This window comes from Leptidea sinapis, chromosome 13 (genome assembly GCF_905404315.1).
Source record: "Leptidea sinapis chromosome 13, ilLepSina1.1, whole genome shotgun sequence".
NCBI lineage: Eukaryota > Metazoa > Arthropoda > Insecta > Lepidoptera > Pieridae > Leptidea > Leptidea sinapis.
In genome coordinates, this window is record NC_066277.1 from 13696812 (window position 1) to 13718753 (window position 21942).

The following is a 21942-nucleotide window of genomic DNA, read 5'->3' on the forward strand; positions in this document are numbered from 1 at the left end:
TTTTTTAATTTTCATAACAGAACCGAGTGTGTTACTGCTAGTTATTCATAGTTGTATGTACAAAATACCACCACTAAATAACGCCTGAGTTTATGAATGGCACTGTGAAATCGAAGACAAAGCGTTTAAGTTAATTAAATGTATTCTCCAGCATTTAAGTTGGCACTTAAGTGAATGTTTACTTGAAATCAAATGAATTAACCTAGATTCCATTTTCAAATTGGTACATGAATAAATAAAACAAATTTTATTTTTAAATTCGGCCATCCACAATACCGGAAACAACAAATACTGGCAACACTTATCACCTTTGCTCAAGCCACACACAGAAAAAAAAAGAAACATCGATAAACTTCGAAATTCGAATCGGCAATAACCGCGCGACCAGCGCCGCGCGCGCGACGAGACTGGCCGGAGACAGAAGCCACTGCCTCCACGCTACGTTCCATTCACGGAGACGGCATTTCCTATTCGTTAGAGAGAGATGGAAATTTGACATTGTGATAACTTGTAATATACCTCAGGGAAATCCGTTGTGATGATTATGAGCTTCTAATATTTCGGGCTTGTTGCAAGTACATGAACGAGTTGCGTGAGTTAAACCTGCCATCGGAATCATAATAGAGAATTACAAGAAAACAACAGCAGTAACAATCTTGATAATTAATTTGTTTTACAACTTTGACAATAAAAATTAATTTAATAACATAATACTATAAATTGAATCCACGTTTTATTTTTATCATTTACCGCTGATTCGGAAACCTGTTTCTGTTGAGGAAGTAGATTGTATATACATTAGAACGACCACTTTTGAGCTAGCTAGCTTGGTCTCCTCTTTCACTTACATATCCTTTCATGCAGTTTCTCTCTTTCTTACTACATCTCACATTGTTATACTCCTGCCTTACCTGGCCCCTTTTAAGTATATCACCGATCTCATGGTACTTAGTGAGCATTATTTTTTGAAGACTTCTTTAGGCGCGTTATGAAAAAATGATAACAGTGAAATTTTAATATGCGCGCGCATCACTGTAACACAAAAGGTTGAAGTTGGTTCCTAAAATTTTCTGACATTTGTGTCATTCGTTTTTTTTGGTTTCTTCGTCCATTATTAGGACAGGCAAAGGTTTCAGGCCCATAGAGCCGTATTCATTATTTAATAATTCTATGTCAAAGCCATCTTTGCAACATTTTTACAAAATTGTTCTTTCTAAAAACGTAGAATAGCACGAGGAATAAATGATTTTAATGATTTTTGCTTTGTTAGGTCGAAGAAGTATAACTTCTTGCGTGCATACATAAGTACACACACACTTTTTTTTTGTAAAAGGAGGACAAACAAGCGGATACCACTAATTCTCCTGCGACACCAGGGGGAATCACACACAGGAATCACGTTGGTAGCCTTTTAGGAAGATGTAGGTTTAAGTTAAATATGTCGTATCCGCCTGGAAACACCAAGGAAGTTCATTCCAAAAGTTTGAAGATGGTGAGGATGAGAAATAAATTTGTGGCGAATATGCGAAGATGGAATTGAGCAGCAAGGGTCAGGTCAACTAGGTCTTCAGAACTCTCTCCGTGATAGTTGAAGACATACAATGAAGCGACGTCTCTCGATTCGGTTCAAGCTAATACTGGGGCGCACAGAGATGAGAAAAATACTTCATAAGTGGTCGGACCTGGGCCTTATACAATACTAAGGCCGGCTTGAACTTGTGCCTCGTTGTGTCATCAAACCGAGACACTACTTCAAGAATCAGGGGGAGGTTCCTTTGCACAGGATGCAGGCTAGATTAGGGGTACCACAACGTTTCGGTCTGAAGGGCGCCGTAGCTAGTGAAATTACTGGGCAAATCAGACAACATATCATGTCTCAAGTTGACGAGCGCAATTGTAGTGCCACTCAGAACTTATGGGTTTTTAAAGAATCCTGAGCGGTACTACATTGTAATGGGCAGGGCGTATCAATTACTATCAGCAGAACTGCTCGTCTCGTCTCTTATTATCATAAAAAAAGGATGTCTGCAAACTGTTTCTTCGAAGCCAATTTGGCTTTGCATTCCAGTTGACTGACGAATTCAGAAATCAATAGAGATTTCTATTTTCGATGGGTTTCAATACAATCAATACAGTTGAGTCCGTGATAGATTTAGTCATTTCTCACTTCACTGTCAGTGCTTGTGACGGCATCGTAGTGCGGGTCGTTGCCTTTACTAAGGTTTGCGATGGATGGTCACTTTATGACTCCAATTAATTTATATAAATCACCACTGATCCTATCTACATGACCTTAATATTAAATTGAAATATTTATATAAAAAAAAACAATAAGCAACAAAGTCATGTTAATGAGTGGTGTTTGAGCTACTCACGTGATCACAGCGTTGTAGAAAGCGATAGAAATAGACCATCTTCAGTCAGGTGTTTCGCAAAGCATTGTATATCTCAAGGACGTTTACGAAATCAACGGAGAACTTATGACTATGTCAGCTGTGCCTACTCGCATGTTAACGGCGCTTGAGTCCACTGGAGGCGGTTATTTATAAACTTAACGCGCCACATGTTTCGATTTTAGAGCATCTAACTTAATTGAGACGCCTGTGCCTACACTTGTAAGAAGGCATCCGCACCATCGTACTATTACACTGCATAGCGTATATGTAACACTGTATAACTCTAATTGTTGTATATAAGGAGTCCATACGCAAAGTTTCAAGTCTCTTACTTAAAATTTTACCCCATCCCCATACGAACTTTCAACCCCCTTTAAGGGTGGAATTTTCAAAAATCCCTTCTTAGTGGATACTTGCGTTATGTAAACTACCTGTTGTTAAAAAAGTTAGCTTTCTAGGTTCAACGGTTTGGGCTGGGCGTTGATTTAAGTGAGTGAATCAGTCAGTCAGTCAGGACTTTTACGTTTATATATATAGATTATATCGTACGTATATTGTCAAAGCCGTGATATTACAATTGCACTAGTGATATTTTACTGAAACATTAGATTTTCAATCGACTTCATTTCTTACAATTTACCGGCCTGGTCTTAGTTACATTGTATTGTCACGGGTACACCATAGTGATATTGTAAGAATGATATTTTGACAATTTTACTGGTCGTTAGTTTATGAGGCCATCTCTAATTGGACTGTTTCTTGTATTTATTGTATGGTCATTCTTTTTTAGTTATACATCAGTGTATACTAATAGTTATCGAAGCGAATTGGCCTTTTTCAGAAGCAATTCCCAAAAACCACCACAACGCACGAAGCGAGCGTAGCGTGCCGCGGCAGCGGTAAGCGATTACCAGAACCGTATCGGACCATATTCACTATTAGGTCCCAAAAAACATGGTCAGACATGGTTAGAAACATGGTCCTATATGTATTGATCTTTATTATTAAGAGCATTAGCCTGTGGCATTAGCATTTAAAACAATTAAATAAGCTTCCTCAAAATTACTAAGCCAATGACCACAACACGCATATAAAAAATGTATTTCGAAGAAACACGAGGAAAACAAAACATAAACAACGGTTAAAGTATATGTAGCTATGACGTCAGTAGGTAGCAGTTCTTCAAGTCTACGTAAAAATGGCAATACTGCCCTTAATATGATACAAAAGTATTTTGCGAGTGTTTTATTAGCGTATAACCTTCAAAAACTGGTCAGTTTAGTTTAAACTAAATATTTTACTTTAACTTAAATATTATATACCTACATTCAAATTAAATATAGAAGTAATGACGTGACTTACACTCTGTCGCATCACTTTATGACAGTGGGGACGAGACGAACAGGACGTTCAGCTGATGGTAATTGATACGCCTAGCCCATTACAATTTAGTGCCGCTCAGGTCTTGAAAATTCCAAAACTTCTGATCGGCACTACAATTGCACTCGTCTCCTAGAGACATAAGATGATAAGTCTCGTTTGCCCAGTAATTTCACTAGATAAGGCGCCCTCCAGACCGAAACACAATACTGCTTCACGGCATGAATATGCGCCGTTGTGTGTACCCATAATCTAGCTGGCATCCTGTGTAAAAGAGCCTTTTACACTCGGAAATTTATTAACTAATTAATTATGCATTTCAATTAAAAACTAAATAGGACTAACTTGCAATATGAGACCTTATAACCTTACAATTAAAGTGTCGAATCCAGGTCTATATATCTATCTTCTTTATAAAGAGTTTCCATAATTATACAGCTATACGGAGCTATAAGGTTAATTTAACAAAGTAATCGCTTCTTCAAGATCAATCAGTCATTACATTAAAGCATGCCGCAATATCAAATTAATATTTTTAAATAAAAAACGTTGAATACAAAAAAATTAACTTAAAGCAATTTATTGCAACTTTACGATGCGGCAGTAATCTTAAGTTAATAAATAGCATACAGCCAAGACCATTCGCCGAGAATTAAGTTTAAATCAATAAATTTCCAAGTTTGTAATTTCAATTAGCCAAAACATTTACTAAGGAAAACAAAACCAACAATAATCAATCAGGCGTGAACGCATCAAGTGCCAATACGAGCGGCAGCTCATCAGGAAATTGAACTTGGAAAAAATGATCTGCGGCGTAAGGCCGGCTATACACACTCACACAATATTCGTACGTATCGCCTATGATTTATATATACGATTTCAAATATTAACACGAAATAAAGTTTATATTATTATTATATAATAGCTTTTATTTGCGAAATCGTCCGCGTTGAATAGTTGCTTTGGGATTTTTTCTTTATTTTTTAGGATATTTTTCAAATAATACACATACAAACTGCTCTTTCCGCTGGTGGCAGCGCTCTTCTATGATACAACTGATATCCCTTGTCATTATCGACAATCTAAATATTTAAGGCACAGCATTCAATTACAGTCGTCGCTTTAATTTTTTTTCGCTATTTCAATCATCTTTAGAGGCTCAAAGATATGTAGCCTATATCATATTATGATGTCCCGACCTCTTGTTAAATATACATACAAATTTTGAATTAAATCTATTCAGAAGTCTTTTCGTTTTACTCAGATATACTCGGACATAGACAAATAGACAAAAATTCTATACACTACTTTTTTGGTTTCGGTATTGCGTGAAGAAAACACAGCAAGAGTAGATATTCTTAAAATTAAACCAGTGTAGTTTTTACTTTGTTAGTATTTTATTACATGAAGAAATTATGATACGCTCTAAATCAATGGATCCCAAATTCGTGCTAGATCGCAGCGAGTCGGTGTAGTACAAGTGTATCGCCGGCTTAAGAAAGTTGTCGGCAAATATGACAATCGCACGGTAATTAATATAATGTGTCATAAAGTGCGAATTATCGTGATATTTTAATGCGACGCGGAAGGGAGCGGTGAAAGGTCATCGTTCACCATTATGCTGGTGACTCACGTGTTCTAGTTACTTGCGTTTTGATGAATGTTCGTGATTGGAGCGCCAATGAACATGGTGCTTAAACAAATGGAGACGATGGGAAGCGTGGAAAAACATTTCGCTAAGCCATAGAGCCGTCGTCAGATCCCCGAAGAGCAGGCAGGGTGTGTGAGGGGCAAGGGCACGAGAGAACAAATACTCAGTGTTAGACAAGTCATAGAGAAGAGCAGAGAGTTTAATTTCCTGGTTATCTTGTGCTTCATTGATTACACTAAAGCTTTTGACTGCGTTAAATGGGAGAACCTGTGGATTGTGCTGCACGATATGGGGGTCCCGCATCATCTACTCAGTTTGATTCGGTATCTATACGATGACAACCGCTCTTTCGTCAGAGTTGGTACCGACTGCTCAAGTGTGTTCGAAGTGAAAAAGGGAGTGCGGCAGGGTTGTATTCTCTCTCCGGCACTCTTCAACATATACGGAGAATCCATTATGCGAAAGACCCTTAAGAATTGGGAAAGAGGGTTCCCGGTGGATGATAAAAGGGTTTCGAACCTGAGATATGCCGATGACACTGTGCTCCTTGCCATCTCTTTTGATGACATGAAGAAACTGTTTCAGAGACTCGAAACTGAAAGTAATAGTGTGGGTCTTGCACTTAACAGGAGCAAGACCAAGATTATGGTGGTGGATCGTACTGGTCACTTGGCTGACATGGTAGACATCGTTCCAGGAGTGGACATAGTAGAGCATTACATCTACTTGGGTGCACAGGTTAACAGGGACGACAGCTGTGTGCCGGAGATAAAAAGTCGCATTGGACCAAGGATGCTATGACCCGCCTGAACAAAATATAGACAAAGAGGGATATCACTATTAACACCAAGATCCGGTTAGTACCGTGCCTTGATATTCCCCATTTTTCTGTATGGCGTGGAATCATGGACGATACGGGCTCGAAAGAGGCCGAGGATTGATGCATTGGAGATGGAGTGCTGGAGGCGTATGTTGAGGATACCTTAGATGGCCAAGCGAACAAATCCTCTCACAACTCAAGATAAAAAGCCGTCTGTCCACGATATGCCACCAACGAATTCTTTCGTATTTTGGCCACATAATGCGAAGGGGTAATGAGAGCCTGGAGAAATTGATCGTAGAACACAAATGGCAAGCGAGCCCGATTTCCTACCAGATGGACCGACCAAATAAAAGACTCCAGGTCCCCGAGGTTTAGCTCCGTCGTCAGGGCCGCGATGGGCAGAAGCCGATGGGAACAAATAGTTAACTCTAAGTGGGACTCAATTGTTGATGACCATGATCCTCAGTTATGAGGGAACGACTAGGGAGGGAGAAGCCATAGAGCTCTTCCGGGGTAGTTAAGAAAATGAGAATGCTAGTATGTCTTATAATAACGATACTAAACTTAACAAAGTACAAAAAAGAAATCATGCAAATTATAATATAGGCACTAGGCACCTAACGATGGAGAGATCTGCCTCTCTTTACTGCTTGTTAATTTGTTTACCCTACCCAACTCATTACAAAATTTGCGTGTCTTCTGCTCGTGTATGCATGCCTGGTAATGTAAATCAACCAATTAGTTGAAAATGGTTATTTTTGGCATGTTCTAGTGAACAAACCTCAATTCCAATGTGAGTTACATTGAAACTGGAAATGAGATATGTTTGAACTTGAAAATTTTTTTATCCCGATCACCTAGAAACCCAAACTCAAGACATTTCCAACTATATGTTATGGGCTGGTATCTATTGCGGTTGCTGAGGAATAGTTTTTCAACGTCGTCTTTGTGCGTTATATATTTACAGATAATATCGATACGAGAATGCCAGTTTTATTATGTTCCAAATGTTAAGCCAAAGAGGATGTAAATACAAAGTTATAAGAGTCGGGACTGCCGATGAAAAAATAGAAATTTAGTTTAGGTAAACGTGCAGTCATTTAAAATATATTTTAAATAGTTATTACAATACGGCATCGAAGTATAATCCGGCTGAGTTTGAAAGCGAACAGTTGCTTAAAACGTAGTAGATTTCGGCTATCTCTGTTTTTACAAGATTTCAGCCGTCATCTGTCAATCTATCAATGACTACACGTTTCATAAAATCGAGTGAATCCATCTTTTCTTAGAGATTTTCGCCAGGCTGCTTTAAGCCTCCTTGTCTTGCCTGCTTTACCCTATTCTGCCTATTAGTTTAAGTATCTCCTCAAATTCTCTTGAACTTCTTACATCGATTTGATTTTAAAATATAGCCGTTTATCATATTTTAAAATCATAATTTGAGAACCAGTGGCTTCTTGACAACTGATATTAAAAACTATACCGAACACCGTCATCAAATGAAATAACAGCAAACATAACTGCATCGAAGGCCACATTTCCTTAATGGACCTAACCTCGATGACGACCGGCGCTGAGAATCGATTAATCGAGACATTTGCATAGCAAAGGGAAACTCGATTGGCTTATAAATAAACCATCGGACATCGATGTTTCGAATAATCGATTAATACAACGCGTAAACAAGAAATATCACATAAACAACATGTTCGTTCGTGCGAGTGTTGACTCATTATGTTGCTGGTAAAATATGTTACCGGGCGAAACTGCGGCGAGTCATGGATGTATTAAATATATATTGGTGTTTTGCACCCATTGTACATTCTATGCCTTGTTTAGGGCAAGACAATTTGTGTGGACGTTCAGCTGATGGTAATTGACACGCCCTGCCCATTAAAATGCAGTGCTGCTCCGGATTCTTAAAAAGCCCAAAAATTCTGAGCGGCACTACAATTGCGCTTTTCACCTTGAGACATAAAATGTTAAGTCTCATTTGCCCAGTAATTTCACTAACTACGGCGCCCTTCAGACCGAAACACAGTAATGTTTACACATTACTGCTTCACGGCAGAAATAGGCGCCGTTTTGGTACCCATAATCTAGCCGGAATCCTGTGCAAAGAACCCTCCCACTGCTAATCTGCAAGCATGAGGTAGACAGACTTAATAACACCATTTACCAGTAGCTGTGCTACGATCTCCAAGTATAATTAGTACAAGGTACTGGTGTACTGCTTCGAGAATAACCGCAATAACTTTTCTATTAACGCTCTTCGTTAACATTACCTCTTCAAACATCCATGAATTGGGGATAACTCGTGTAGATGCGAACTCGTTGAAGCAGTGTTTTACTTGCCGGTTAACCCGGTCCTTCAGTCGGGGGTTCAGCATGGGCCGAGGAAGTCGGTGGTCTTACAATAGAGTATGGGCCGCGTTGATTACATACCATCAGATGAACCATATCTATGCTAGTTTTTCCTCCTATTCATGAAAAAAAGTCAGTCAATTTGATTAACTTCCCTGACTGCGACATAGTCGGGTAAATAAACGCTACGAAAAACAATTTGCCTTTCAATGTCGTAACTTTCGACGTAAAACAATAAAGTCAAGCCATAAATTATTTTTCGTATATTAAATGACGGCTGTGCGCACACAGACATACACACACTACTAAGGAAACGTCCTTAGTATCGACATGTACCAGGATAACATAACTACACAAGACACTCGTGTACGCCCGCGTTATCGGAATGATTTACGCACCTCTGCGCTAATTGCGTTGACATTTGCTTCACTCTCATATCTCTTACGACCCTAAGTAAAGCACTTGCAGTATCAAGATTGATTGCTAATTGATTTGCGTATTGGTAGCTCCAGAAAGCAATTACGCACATATTATGTACGAGACTCCATAAGTCATTTATTCTCGGAAAACTGAATCCTTCACAATTCTGTTTGACCTCCGCGTCAATTACCATCGCATCCTAAGAAACACTGCAAGTATTATTTTTTCTGCGTATTTTTTTTTTCATAAATATACCATAAATGTTGGACGCAGTTAATGGTATTGTAAAATTATAATCTAGTCCCAACTTCTATTACGAATTCAACCGTGGTAAATTAAAGAACTCTTTAGAATTAGGAAACTAAAAAAATTTGCAAATAGCGTAAGATCTCTCACCTAGGTCATATACTGCAAAACGTACCCATCGTGTACCCGCCTGCTGCAAACTATTTTGCGGGGAAAATTGCTGGGAAATAGGTCTTGGAAGAAGAAAGAAGTCTTGGCGCAGAAATATAAGGGAGTGGACTGGCATCAAGACAGTCCAAGAACTATTCCGCTTAGCCATGGACAGTGAAAAGTTTAAAAAGCTGACCGCTGACCTCCAGTAATGGAGACAATCGTGAAGAGGAAGAAAAAATTTTGGGATAAAAAGTTTCCTATGTAATCACTAGTTGTAAATGAATGTATGAGCAAGAGACAGAGAACAAACATTCACATTTATAATATCAGTTATAGAAGAGTAGTTTTTTTTTTATGAAACTGATACGACTTGCCCATTACAATGCAAACCAACTCAGAATTTTTGAAAAACGCAAATATTCTGAGCGGCATTACAATTGCGCTCGTCACCTTAAGACAAAATGTTAAGTCCCATTTGCCCAGTAAGAGTTAAAGAGATTAAGTATCTAATTATGCAAGCAATCGCAATAAACATGAAGCACCCCATTAAGTTATTTGTAAGTATTAACATAATAACTTTACCGGTCTTACACACTTAAACGCGCGTTACTTACAATGTTACAGAAGTCATCATACGGTTCAAAGGTGTCATAAAACTTTTATGACACGCGAAGCAGGTGTAATAAACATTTAATTTTTAACGCTATTCAAATGGGATCATTGATAGGGCCGTTGTACTTACTGTGTGAACCGAAAATAGACATGAATAATTTATACCTACGTTAATTATAATATATACTAGTAAATAATATAGTTCTAATAATTTTTTTTTTGAGGAAATGATTTTGTTTGAAAATATTAAAATGTGGAAGAAAAATTAAAGTCGGTGAAAGGTTATATAAAACAAATATATAATATTGGCCGCTTTATATTAAAATTACCCGTTTATATTTTAAACCGCGGCAGGGTTAACTTCACAGTTTGCACATATTTGTATGAATAATAAGTTTATTTATTTATTTTATTATATGTACCAACAATAACTTTTGCACTTACATACTAGTTCTAGGTTGTAGTGTATCTAAATTCTAATATTATGAAACTATGACTATATTTACAAGAGTTTTAATAGAAAAAGGTAGAGTGACACACTCTACATATAAAGCTGTGAATACACTTCCAAACAATGCGCGACACTCCAACAAAACACTTCCGAAGCGTTCACTCTGACACCCAAGCGGTGCAATAGTGCTGGCACGACGCCAAACTTGTCGATATTATTAAAAAACTACGAGTACACAATATTGTTAACATCTGCTGTGTGTTTATCCTCTATTAGTACATTGACCTATGTTACTGACGGAATTAAAAAAGTGTAATATTTTCAAAAAAAACACTTTTAAAGGATTAAAACGCGTGTAATTGTAACGGTTTTACATTAGATGTTTGCGTAAAAGTTACTTTTTTATTTTAGTTAACCCGACGCTTCTAGACGTTCCAAGTAAAAGAGAATAGATTCCTCCCAAGACTGTTACGTGAAGCCTTCGAAATTAAAAAAACACCCAAATTTCAATAGAGAAGATGGTCTAAAATTATCTAACACCTGGGATCCAATAATATCTAAATTAAAACTACACATACCAAAAAAGAAGCGGACACTGTCAGTAAATTTTGTCAAAAACCATCTGTGTACAGCAAATACCACCTCCGAGGAAATAAATGGCGCTAAACTTCATAATGACAACTATGACAAATACTATCTTTGACTCACTTCACCTGCAGTCCACCTGAAAACGAGATCTGGAAAGGACTTGAAACGTCGGGTTAACTAAAATAAAAATGTAACTTTTACGCAAACATCTAATGTAAAACCGTTACAATTACACGCGTTTTAATCCTTTAAAAGTGTTTTATTTAAATGTGTAACACTCGCGTTAATCAAAGAAAATGCTGTGTAATATTATGTAATATCCAGTGGATATAAGATGAAGTTACAGATATTGAACAGGAAATCTTAACTGCATAAAACCCGGATGGGTAAGACCGGGAATTAGGACATTAAACTCACGCCCCAAATTTAATTTAATTTTTATTTTATAACCTTATAACTTTTAATATATTGTAATGGTAGATACCAACTCAAAAGTCGAAAAAAAATCGAACAGTGAGGCGATTTCGTTTTCATCTTGTCCGCTCAATTTACTGTACTTTTTCTTTGGTGTCTAAAGATTTTTTCACTTGACAAACACAAAACAGACATACGAACATTTCTGCCGAATTCCACTTTCGCACGACACGCCACAAGTTACGATATCATCCCCACCATCTGGATGTGTGGCGGTCCTCCACAGTGCCGATACCAAGGAGCTTTATTCCACTTACTACAAAGCTGAATGAACTTCCTTGTGCGGTGTTTCCGGGTATTACGACATGAATACCATCAAAAAAAGCGCGTACACCTTCCTTAAAGGCCGGCAACGCTCCTGTGATTGATCTGGTGTTGCAAGATAATGTGGGCAGCGGTGACTTAACACCAGGTGACCCGTACGCTCGTTGGTCCTCCTTTTCCATAAAAAAAGTTCTGCTCTCTCGCAATATCAAAAGTAATATAACAGTATTATTCCAGTAGAGTGCCCTCCTCGATAGCACTCGACGCGTGACCGAGTATCATCACGTTGCCAACAAACGTGGTATTCGTGATCAACCCATTTAAAATACGAGGAGGACACTTAAAAGAGTATAAAGTTCTTTATTCGCAATCTCGACATATTATAAAACAAACCCTCCGCCGTGTCTGTCTGTCTGTTCGCAATAAACTCAAAAACAACTGCACCGATTTTCATGCTGTTTTCACCAATGGATAGCGCTGTTCTCGAGGAAAGTTTAAGTACGTAACTTGTGAAGTTTTTGTATTCATATTATTTGTATACATTTATTATACTTTATGGAGGTGTCGGTAAAAATAAATTTGTCTGTGAGCTTTCAACGAAAACGCTGTTTGAGTTATAACAAAAGAATGTGTAATTGTGTATCTACAGAAGGTCTTGTAGGTCTACAGAAAAGTCCACGATGGCATATGTCTATCTCTGCAGGATAAGATACTATATCCATTTTAATACTTAAAAAAAATTACAATTATAAAGCAGTAATGTAAAAGCTGTTTACACATGTACGATATTGATCCTTATCATTTTATTACTACACAATATTATAAAATCATTCAGAAATACGTTTTTGTTTCATTTTTAACTCATTAACTTTGATTACACATTTGTGATGGCTTAAGACTACATTTTTTTAAGTGTTAAGTCATCACCGCCGGCCACGTTCTCTTGCAACACCAGAGGAATCACAAGGGCGTTGTCGGCCTTTAAGGAAGGTTTACGCGTTTTTTCTGAAGATACCCATGTCGTATCGTCCAGGAAACACAAGGAAGCTCATGCCACAGCTTTGTAGTACGTGGAAGAAAGCTCATTATTCCCGAATACTTACATAATTTTTATTCTGTCGACAAACTGGCAAACAGACGCTCTTGGGTCAGTTAGTTAGATATATACAAAAGTTATTATAATCTACTTAATTACAGCAATTTACCGCTAAGAATTTTTGTCGATTTCTTAGCCTTGGTTACAGATTTTTAGGTTTTTTTTTTGACATTCATAAGTGTCATTTCCGTGATCTACATGAATAAAGTGATTTTGATTTGATTTGATGCACAAATCCGCGGACACAGCCAATATTTACACTAATATTTAGCAATTCATGTTATCGACGTAAGTACAAAAGTGTTATCCCCTATGAGACTTCTCCATAGCTATAATATACCATAATATTCCTTCTGTGAGTTTATTAACCTTATCATCAACATAATATTCCGACATCGAGCAACCAGGATAGCATAAGTTTGATGTTTCCTCCTTCAACTAACCAGTAAGCGACATTTAATGAGCTGCATTAGATTGCGTCTCGCGTCCCGTCGTCACATTGTCAACAAGGAAAATGTTTCAAAGCTCAGTGGAAAATCACATCAGTAGAACTGAAGTACTTACAGAAGACATTTTTGCCTTTATTGTAATTGTGAAATTCCGCTTGTCTCTAAATAAGTCATTCTGTTTGTCGCCCCATCCACAAACAGAATGACTTTTTATTTTTTATTTTATTGGTGTAGTTAATCCTAGAAGTGAGGGTTATCACTTTTAAAACATAACAAATTGTTTAGATTTGCAAGAGCGACATCTCAAGTAAATTTCCTAATATGCAAATATTGGAGTGGAACAGTTTATCAACTGTAAAGTAGATCCTGTAGGTGAAGCCACATCCTACGAGTTGAACAAAGTAAACAGAATTTTATAACGAGGCGGTACTCGAACGGTTGGCTCAGTTGGTCACGAACTACTGTAGACGAAGCCTCAGCCTGAGAGTTGAACAGAGCATACCAGATTTTTTAAACGACAAGTCACTCGAGAGCGCTCGCACGGAACACGAGAGGTCGCGGGTTCGAGTCCCGCATCGTCCATAAAATTGGTTTCAGTTTTATTTGTGTAAATGTGATTATTGCTAAATTTAAATTACGGACAGTGTGTGTATGTGAATTACATATATACAAATATATAACTTAGTAATATTTTTATTAATTAATTTAATAACATATAATACCTAAGTATGGGGGATTTCACTGAAATATATAAAGAAAACAAAATAAATAGCAGACACAAACAAGAGAAAAAATTAAGTTAAATTGTTAACTTTTCTTATATTTCACGAAGGGATCGGTAGGCGTTTCAAAATCGCTGAGACGCGTGGGCGAATGCACGCCCGCGCCTAAGTAATATATCGAAATATTAAGACATACACCTAGGGATGGGCGCTACAGCAGGTCAGATATCGATTCACGAAGTTTACATAGATATAAAAGGCCCAGAACACACAAAATTGACAAATGTGTAATGTATCAACGAACAGTGGCAGACCCGCAAACATTTTTTTGTTGAAGTTTTAAGTTTTTTTATTAAAGTTAGAGAAGTTTGAAGCTTAGACAAACTTAGTTAAGTTTATGACAAATGTTTACGCCCTTAAAAAAATTTAATGCATTTCACGTAACATTAATATCAATTATCCGCCTAACAATGTTTCTGGAAACACTTCATAACATACTCTTTCTTCAAAATATACAGTCTTATGAAAAATTGTTTGAACTGGTCCTGGTCGTCCAATTCTCACTCAAATATCATCCTCACCACCCGGATGAGAGACATATTCCACATTTTTTAAATTTTGATAAATCTAGTCGTCAATGAGAACCAGAACAAACTTGTGTTTGAAATCGAGACTATGTTTTGCAAAGTCTCGGAATGGGGCCGACAAAATTTAGTCCAATTTAACCCTAAGAAGATAAAACTTTGTGCGTTCATCGCTAAAAAGTCTCCCTTTGTCGTATCCGCTCAATTCGAGATAACTCGTCGAAGTGCCCATAGCCTGTATCGGAATACTTGGCGTTGATATATCGGGCGTTTTTCAGTTTTGTGGTCACTGGAAGGAGATGTCTAAGTGACCCTCTCAAAAGATGGTGTATACAGTAAAGTATAGAGGCAATATTTTTACTGAGACAGTATTTCAGTTCAAGCCACCACCTACGCTACGACTATATAACGCGCAGAATCAGCATCACATCGAGCTCTCGACTCTTGGCGGCCTCTTCTTTATATAATATTGTATAGCCTCTTAAATTAGTTTAGGAACATTGTTCCTAGTACTAAATTCCAAATTATGTGCATTATTTATATGATCCTTGCGGACGATTCAATATCTGTAAAATAAGCGCGTACAACCATTTTACAGGCCGACAACGGTACTGTGTATCCTCTGGTGTTTTAAGAGTGTGGCCGTCTGTGATCACTTGCAATAGTATGAGATGCTCGTTTGTCCTATTGTCTTTCGTAAAATAACACGAAGCGGTTCAATAAATTATTAAAATTTATTAAAACATCGACAGCGCCACATCACTAAAAGAGCGCATAATAATTGACAGACGTTGTTTATGGCCGTTTAATTCACAACGTCATTATTATTATGAAATAAAAGCTCATTCACGAAGCATATTAAATTCTGTAATACGGTTACATTATTTAAAATGTTAAAAATAAAATAAATATGTTTTTGGAACAAACACAGTATAAGTATTTTTTTTTAAATGATGAGAGTGAAATTTTAAGATGTGCGCATCACTGTAACACAAAAGTAACAGGTTGAAGTTGGTTCCTAAAATTTTACGTTTGCGTCATTCGTTATTATTTTTTGGTTTCTTCGTCCATTATTAGGATAGGCAAAGGGTTCATGCCCATACAGCCATATTCAATATTTAAAAATTAAATGTCAAAGCCATCTTTGCAAGATTTTTACAAAATTGTTCTTTCTAAAAACGTAGCATCTAGCACGAGGAATAAATCATTTTAATGATTTTTGCTTCGTTAGCGGTTAAGCCAAAGAAGTATAACTTCTTGCATACATAAGAACACACACACTTTTATTATTATAAATTTGAGTACAACCTGCCAAGAATTTCCTTCTTCATTTGAAACAGCAAATTGGTTTTAATAACAATTATAGAGCTATATTAAAAAGTAATTATTTGCCAAACCGAATTAATTCGAATCCCCTATACATTCCAAATCCAATTCCATCCAATTAAACCGTTGAAGGGTTTGCCTCTGGCACAATCGAATTCTAATTGACAAATTATGTGGACGCAATGAATTCGACGTCAGATCTTTAGCTCCCAAACTTAGTTTGGTAAGACAATGGACGATAATTGATTTGTATTATCTCATGATTTTGTCTGAATCCTCCCGAATTTTCATTCGAATTGAGAGGAGAAACAAGAAATTTATAAATTAGAGGAGAAATGATTTTGCCAACTACTCGGCTAAGTAGAGTTGTAAACTGTGGAGCGATGTATATATTTACAACAATATCCCAGAAAAAGGTAAAAAACAAATGTATAACGCTATTAATAACATAAATGACTTTCTTATTGATACCACAGATTGGGAATGGAGCGACCGCAGTCAGGCTATTTAAATAAAAAACTTGATTGAATTGAATTTGATATCGTCAAACGAGCAATTCTTGTAAATATAATATATTATGTAATCTGAATATCAGAAACGGCTCAAACGATTTTGATAAAACTTTATATACAGGGGATTTCGGGGGCGATTAAACCATCTAGCTATCTATACTAATATTATAAAGCTGCAGTGTTTGTTTGTTTGTTTGTTTGAACGCGCTAATCTCTGGTACTACTGGTCCGATTTGAATGATTCTTTCAGTGTTGGGTAGTCCATTTATCGAGGAAGGCTATGTTTTTTTTCAAAATTAGGGATCCGTAATAAAATTGCTATTTTGTAACACAAGGTGTAAAATCGAAAACCTATTTTTGTATGCGCTGCAAAAACTATTGATAAAAAAAAATATGTACAGGCTATAATATAGGCAATATTTTATTACTTATAAAACTATTGCGTGAATTACACTTTATATGGCAAAACAACATTTGCCGGGTCAGCTAGTTTAATTATAATTCTAGTTTCAATTAAAAAAAAAAGTAGTTTTATCCGTGTTTTAATGAGAAACAGCTACAATAACATTAGAATACAAAGGTAAATTTCGCCACTATTTACAAGACTATAATAGCTCAGATGGGACATTGGGTGATCCGGAAAACAGAACACCCCGGTTCGAATACAGATGTCCTATTAGTTTTTTTTTGTTCAAGTTTTGTACATTCTTAAAAATCCGAGCAAGGCTCGGTCGTCCGGTTATATTTATTAGGATTAAAAGAAGAAGCCCGCTGAGTTACTGGCGCCCGTTCTTCTCAGGTCTGACGCATTCATTTCCGAATGCGTAGTAGTATTTGACTTATGAGTCTCAATAACTGATTTCAAATACTATTATGAATAAATATATTTTAATTTGATTTTGAAACGAGGATGCGGATGATCTGATACACATGATCACATGAACATTGCCGTTTATCGTATCGAAAAGGACGCGGCGCAAGAAAGCTCATTCCACAGTTTCGTCTTACGTGGAACGACGTTGCTTGAGCAACATACTGTGGAGGAACGCAACACATCCAGGTGTTGAGGATGATATCTTGGTTGGTGGCTTGAAGAGCGACGGTACAATTCGGCTGAAGGGATCTCGGCAAATACGAACGTCTCTACACAAACAACCACAGGCACAAAGCCAAGCGACCGTTTACAAAGTACTGGGTCAAATAGCTCTTCGGAATAAAATATATATAGAGACACAATGAAGCGCCGTCTTTACGCAGAGTCAAGTATTCGAACCATTCACAGAATACTTGGTCCTCAGGTATTCGAGAATCACTCCGTTGGAAGTGGTCAAAAGGTAAAAGCTGATACTGGGATGCACCAGATCAGAGATAAGAACAATACTCTGTGGGCCAAGGTATTGTCGCACTCTAACTATAACCAAATGCGCTTTATTGGAGGTATAATACCATGGGTACGACAACGGCGCCTATTTCTGTCGTGAAGCAGTAATGTGTAAGTATTACTGTGTTTCGGTCTGAAGGACGCCGTAGTTAGTGAAATTACTGGGCATATGAGACTTAACATCTTTTGTCTCCAGGTGACGAGCGCAGTTTTAGTGCCGTTCAGAATTTTTGGGTCTTTCAAGAATCCTGATCGGCACTGCATTGTAATGGGCAGGGCATATCAATTACCATCAGCTGCAACAAATAAACAAAAAAAACCAACCTTATCAACCAGGAAGATCTCTATCTATCAAAATTATCAGAGCGGGAAGTACACTTTTCACCAGATGTAATTGATTCTGTTATTAGATTCATAACAACTATTCAATAGATATTGTTGAGTATAATGTGGAAACGAATAGGCCCATTCACATATCACTTCCTACACACGGTGTCTATTGAAAAACGAAATAACTTGTATATCGACTTAAATTAATCCAACTAGTTACGGCAAATGTTGCGTTGAGTATTGCTTATTATTTTCTACATATAATAGAGAATAAAGGCGAATATTGTACGAATCATCAAACCACTACTATTTGAAAAATTCTTTCCTTCGCTAATTATTCCTCATGAACATAATAATAATTATTAACATTGAGCAGCCCAAGTTATGATCTGTCATTTACATTAGAAGATTCCGCAGCTTGAGAATGGAGCATATTGACTTTTGCTTCTTCAATAGTTAGCTTTTCGACAAAAATGTAAATATGCTAGATTGTTTCAAGCAAATTATTTTTTTTACCAATAATCAAAAAAAAATCAGTACCTATTCTAAAACAAATATTTATGCAAAAATGATCAATAAATCTACTTTAAAAAATAAGCAAGATTAGTCCAAGCCTTTTTCAATTTGACTCCTTGTCTTATAAATTGTATCGATTTTGTTAATGTAGTAACTTCTTTTATGTAATTCTAGAACCTATATAAAATCGTCCACAGAATCTTTAATATGGCACCACACTCTTTTAATTAAGAAAGATTTTTGAAAATTATACCCCAATATAAATGCAAATTCGATACTTTCATTTTCACTTAAATGATGACTTTTTGAAAGTCGCCTTCTCTCACTTAAAAATATAATAATGTGCGATTGCAATTTTCCCCAACGTACGCATTCTAAAGATTCTAGTCTCAAATCTCAATAGATGCGCAGGAGCATAAGCAGCTGTGATCACTTACCATACGGTGACCCATGAGCGAATGTGCTCCACATTTCCATAAAAACATAGCCCGGAAGAGTTAATAGCGGAACATTACCAATATCCATGGAAACATGAAAGGAAACATAATATTTGGCATTGGGACGGCTAAAGGTAACACACTTGGACCACAAGGAAGCAACATTGTTGTAATTAGCTAGTGTCAAAGATTTAATTTGAATTTAATAAGTTAACATTACACCGTCCATATATGGGTGGAATTGTATTTATATGATCTCAGATCGAATCAATGTGTGCGATTGTCGTGTATGTTACACTACAATTATAAGTTCAATGCTGTTCGAAGTATTATACATAACTAGTTAGTAGATAAGTCTGGTCGTCGTTGGAGGTAAATCTCCAATTGTAATATTGCAATTTTTCTGACTACTGGGTGATTTAAAAAAAAATGAACAATTCACATCAGCCACATATACCAGTCGTTGTTGGACCTGAGGTGTTTTATGTTGTTCAAGTATACCGAATGAAGGAAATCTTCATAACCAAACAACATTCATAAACTAAAGTGCGGTTTGCACGTTTTACAATTTTGTTAGTTTTGTAAATCACTTTAATCCTCAACCTAATCTATTTTCAATCAGCGGCGAATATAATATCTACGGGTAAAATAGACCGGGCTTATCATCAACCATTCTGTGAGCCCAATGTTATTCCGATGAGGGCTGTAATAAAATATTTACATTTTCAGTTTCTTTCAAACTGACATATAATACAAACTGCATCAATCATCAAACGTAAACTAAATTAGTACCAAAATTATGAAGATGAACACAAAATAGCTATAGTGAAATTAGTAACAATTTATCAAAAAGCGCTATCATTGTACATTCTACCCGCCACCATTTTGTTAATGAAACTCGTTTGATCTTACCGACGAAATGGCAGAGAGAATGTGACGCGTCTACTTATCATGCCATGCAGTTAGCAACACCTGACTTCTTACCTGGAAACAAACAAAATACAATTAAAAACTGGTAGATTTTAATATTAAAGTCAGAGGAGGTCCATTATTGACACTCATGTTAAAATTCTACATTTGACCATCTACCACAATGAAACGTTGTGCTGAATCAGAAGGAACACGAAATGGCAATGGGCCATTTTTTTTTAAATCAATAATTATTAATAGCTTACGTAACATAGAAAATATCATTTATATAAATGAATGCAACGTGATGCAAAATACACTTGTCATATGTCAAAAAATTTATCACATCATTAATGAAGCAAAGCTTTGTTTTGTGCAAAAAAAGCCTGCTTTATATATATTTGCACTGCGTCTATCCATACACTTCTACCTCTGAATTCCGAATTAAACGTCACAAGTGTAGCATAAATAAACACGAGCAAAACGTCCTAAGCTAAAACAACTTGCAGCAAATGTGTCAAGTGCGAAACCTTTTGAAAAGACGTCAAGGGATAATGGTAAGCAAACATTGGGGAAACGTCAAAGGTGTACTTCACGGTAAAGGGAGTAGATCAAAGTTTCAGATGCTTTACGCACCGTACAAAAACATACAGAAAAGGAAAATTTAATTGATGAAAGATGAGATGAGAATACTTTATTGGACTTTTTTGGTAAACAAAATGTTGAAAATAAATACCAAAAATTTAAATACTAAAGACGAGGCAGTAAGGGCCCGGGCTATAGCCTGTTCGCAAGAACGAATTAAAAAAAGTGTACTCTGTGCTCCTGTCAAATCAAACATCAATTGAGGTGCGTTCATAACTCGTTATTTTTACAAAAACACCTAAGCAAACATTTAATTTGTAATTCAAAGAACTATATTTATTTATGTAAATATTATTTAATAAGTACAAAAAGGGCAAAATGGTTTATAATTTGACGCTATAAAGCGCAATTTTAAAATGTAATTTTAGTATTTTCTACGCAAAAAATCCGCTAAAATCATATCATTTTAGGTTTCGAAACGCAACGCATATGGTTCGAGTAAGAGAGACAAACTTATGCAACGACTGTAGAGCGTCGTCTCTTTCTTACACCGCGGACACAGACAAATTTATTTCGTTCAATCTTCATAAGTGATCCAAACGCCATTCAGTAAAAGGCACTTCATGGAACGAATTTGAGTGATTCAGTTTAGGTACCTAAACTGAACTGCATCGGAATCGCATCGCTTATAAAAAGTTGATGGTAGGCCCTCAGCTAACTGAAAGAGCACGACGTACCAGTATCAACGAATAAAAGCCTAACCTTAATCCTCTAATCCGTCCGAGACGCAGTAATTAAAAAATGCTGAAAAATTGTTTTTGGATATGCATTGCCGTTTTAAATTTTATAAATGATGACTAGTAGAGTGGCTCTTGTCAATAGCCCCTGAAGATGCACCGTGTACTACCGTGTATGCACTTGCCGAAGTGTGAAGACTTAGCGCAATCAACACTATCATCGCTTAATACATTTTAAATATAAATAAGCGACCGCGACGGCTGACTTAATACAGTCCAGCCTAGTCAATTACATAAAATTGCTACTGCGCTGGAAGCACGTTAAGCTCTGTTAACTTTAAAAGCTAAGTCAAACGCTGTTCGCAAAGGCAAATTACCCCTCAAGTTTGAAGCGGGCTACAAACTCAACGAGTTACTTTAACACGGCGTTTTTATCATCAACTAGCTGACCCGGCAAACGTTGTTTTGCCATATAAAGTATAATTCACGCGATAGTTTTATTAGTAATAAAATATTGCCTATATTATAGCCTATAC

The 21942-nt window shown here is 36.6% G+C and overlaps 1 protein-coding gene across 4 annotated transcripts in view; it reads right to left on the bottom strand.

Moving 5' to 3' along the window:
* The window catches only part of LOC126967618 (focal adhesion kinase 1), a 188438-nt gene that overhangs the window by 80571 nt on the left and 85925 nt on the right, over nt 1-21942 (bottom strand). The window contains exon 3 of one of the 4 annotated variants that reach the window (XM_050812172.1): nt 20088-20159. The exons of the other annotated variants lie outside the window; for them this stretch is intronic. Coding sequence (XP_050668129.1) covers nt 20088-20128 — 41 coding nt within the window. The 5' untranslated portion in view covers nt 20129-20159. The remainder of the gene's footprint in view (nt 1-20087; nt 20160-21942) is intronic. 4 annotated transcript variants of the gene reach the window in all.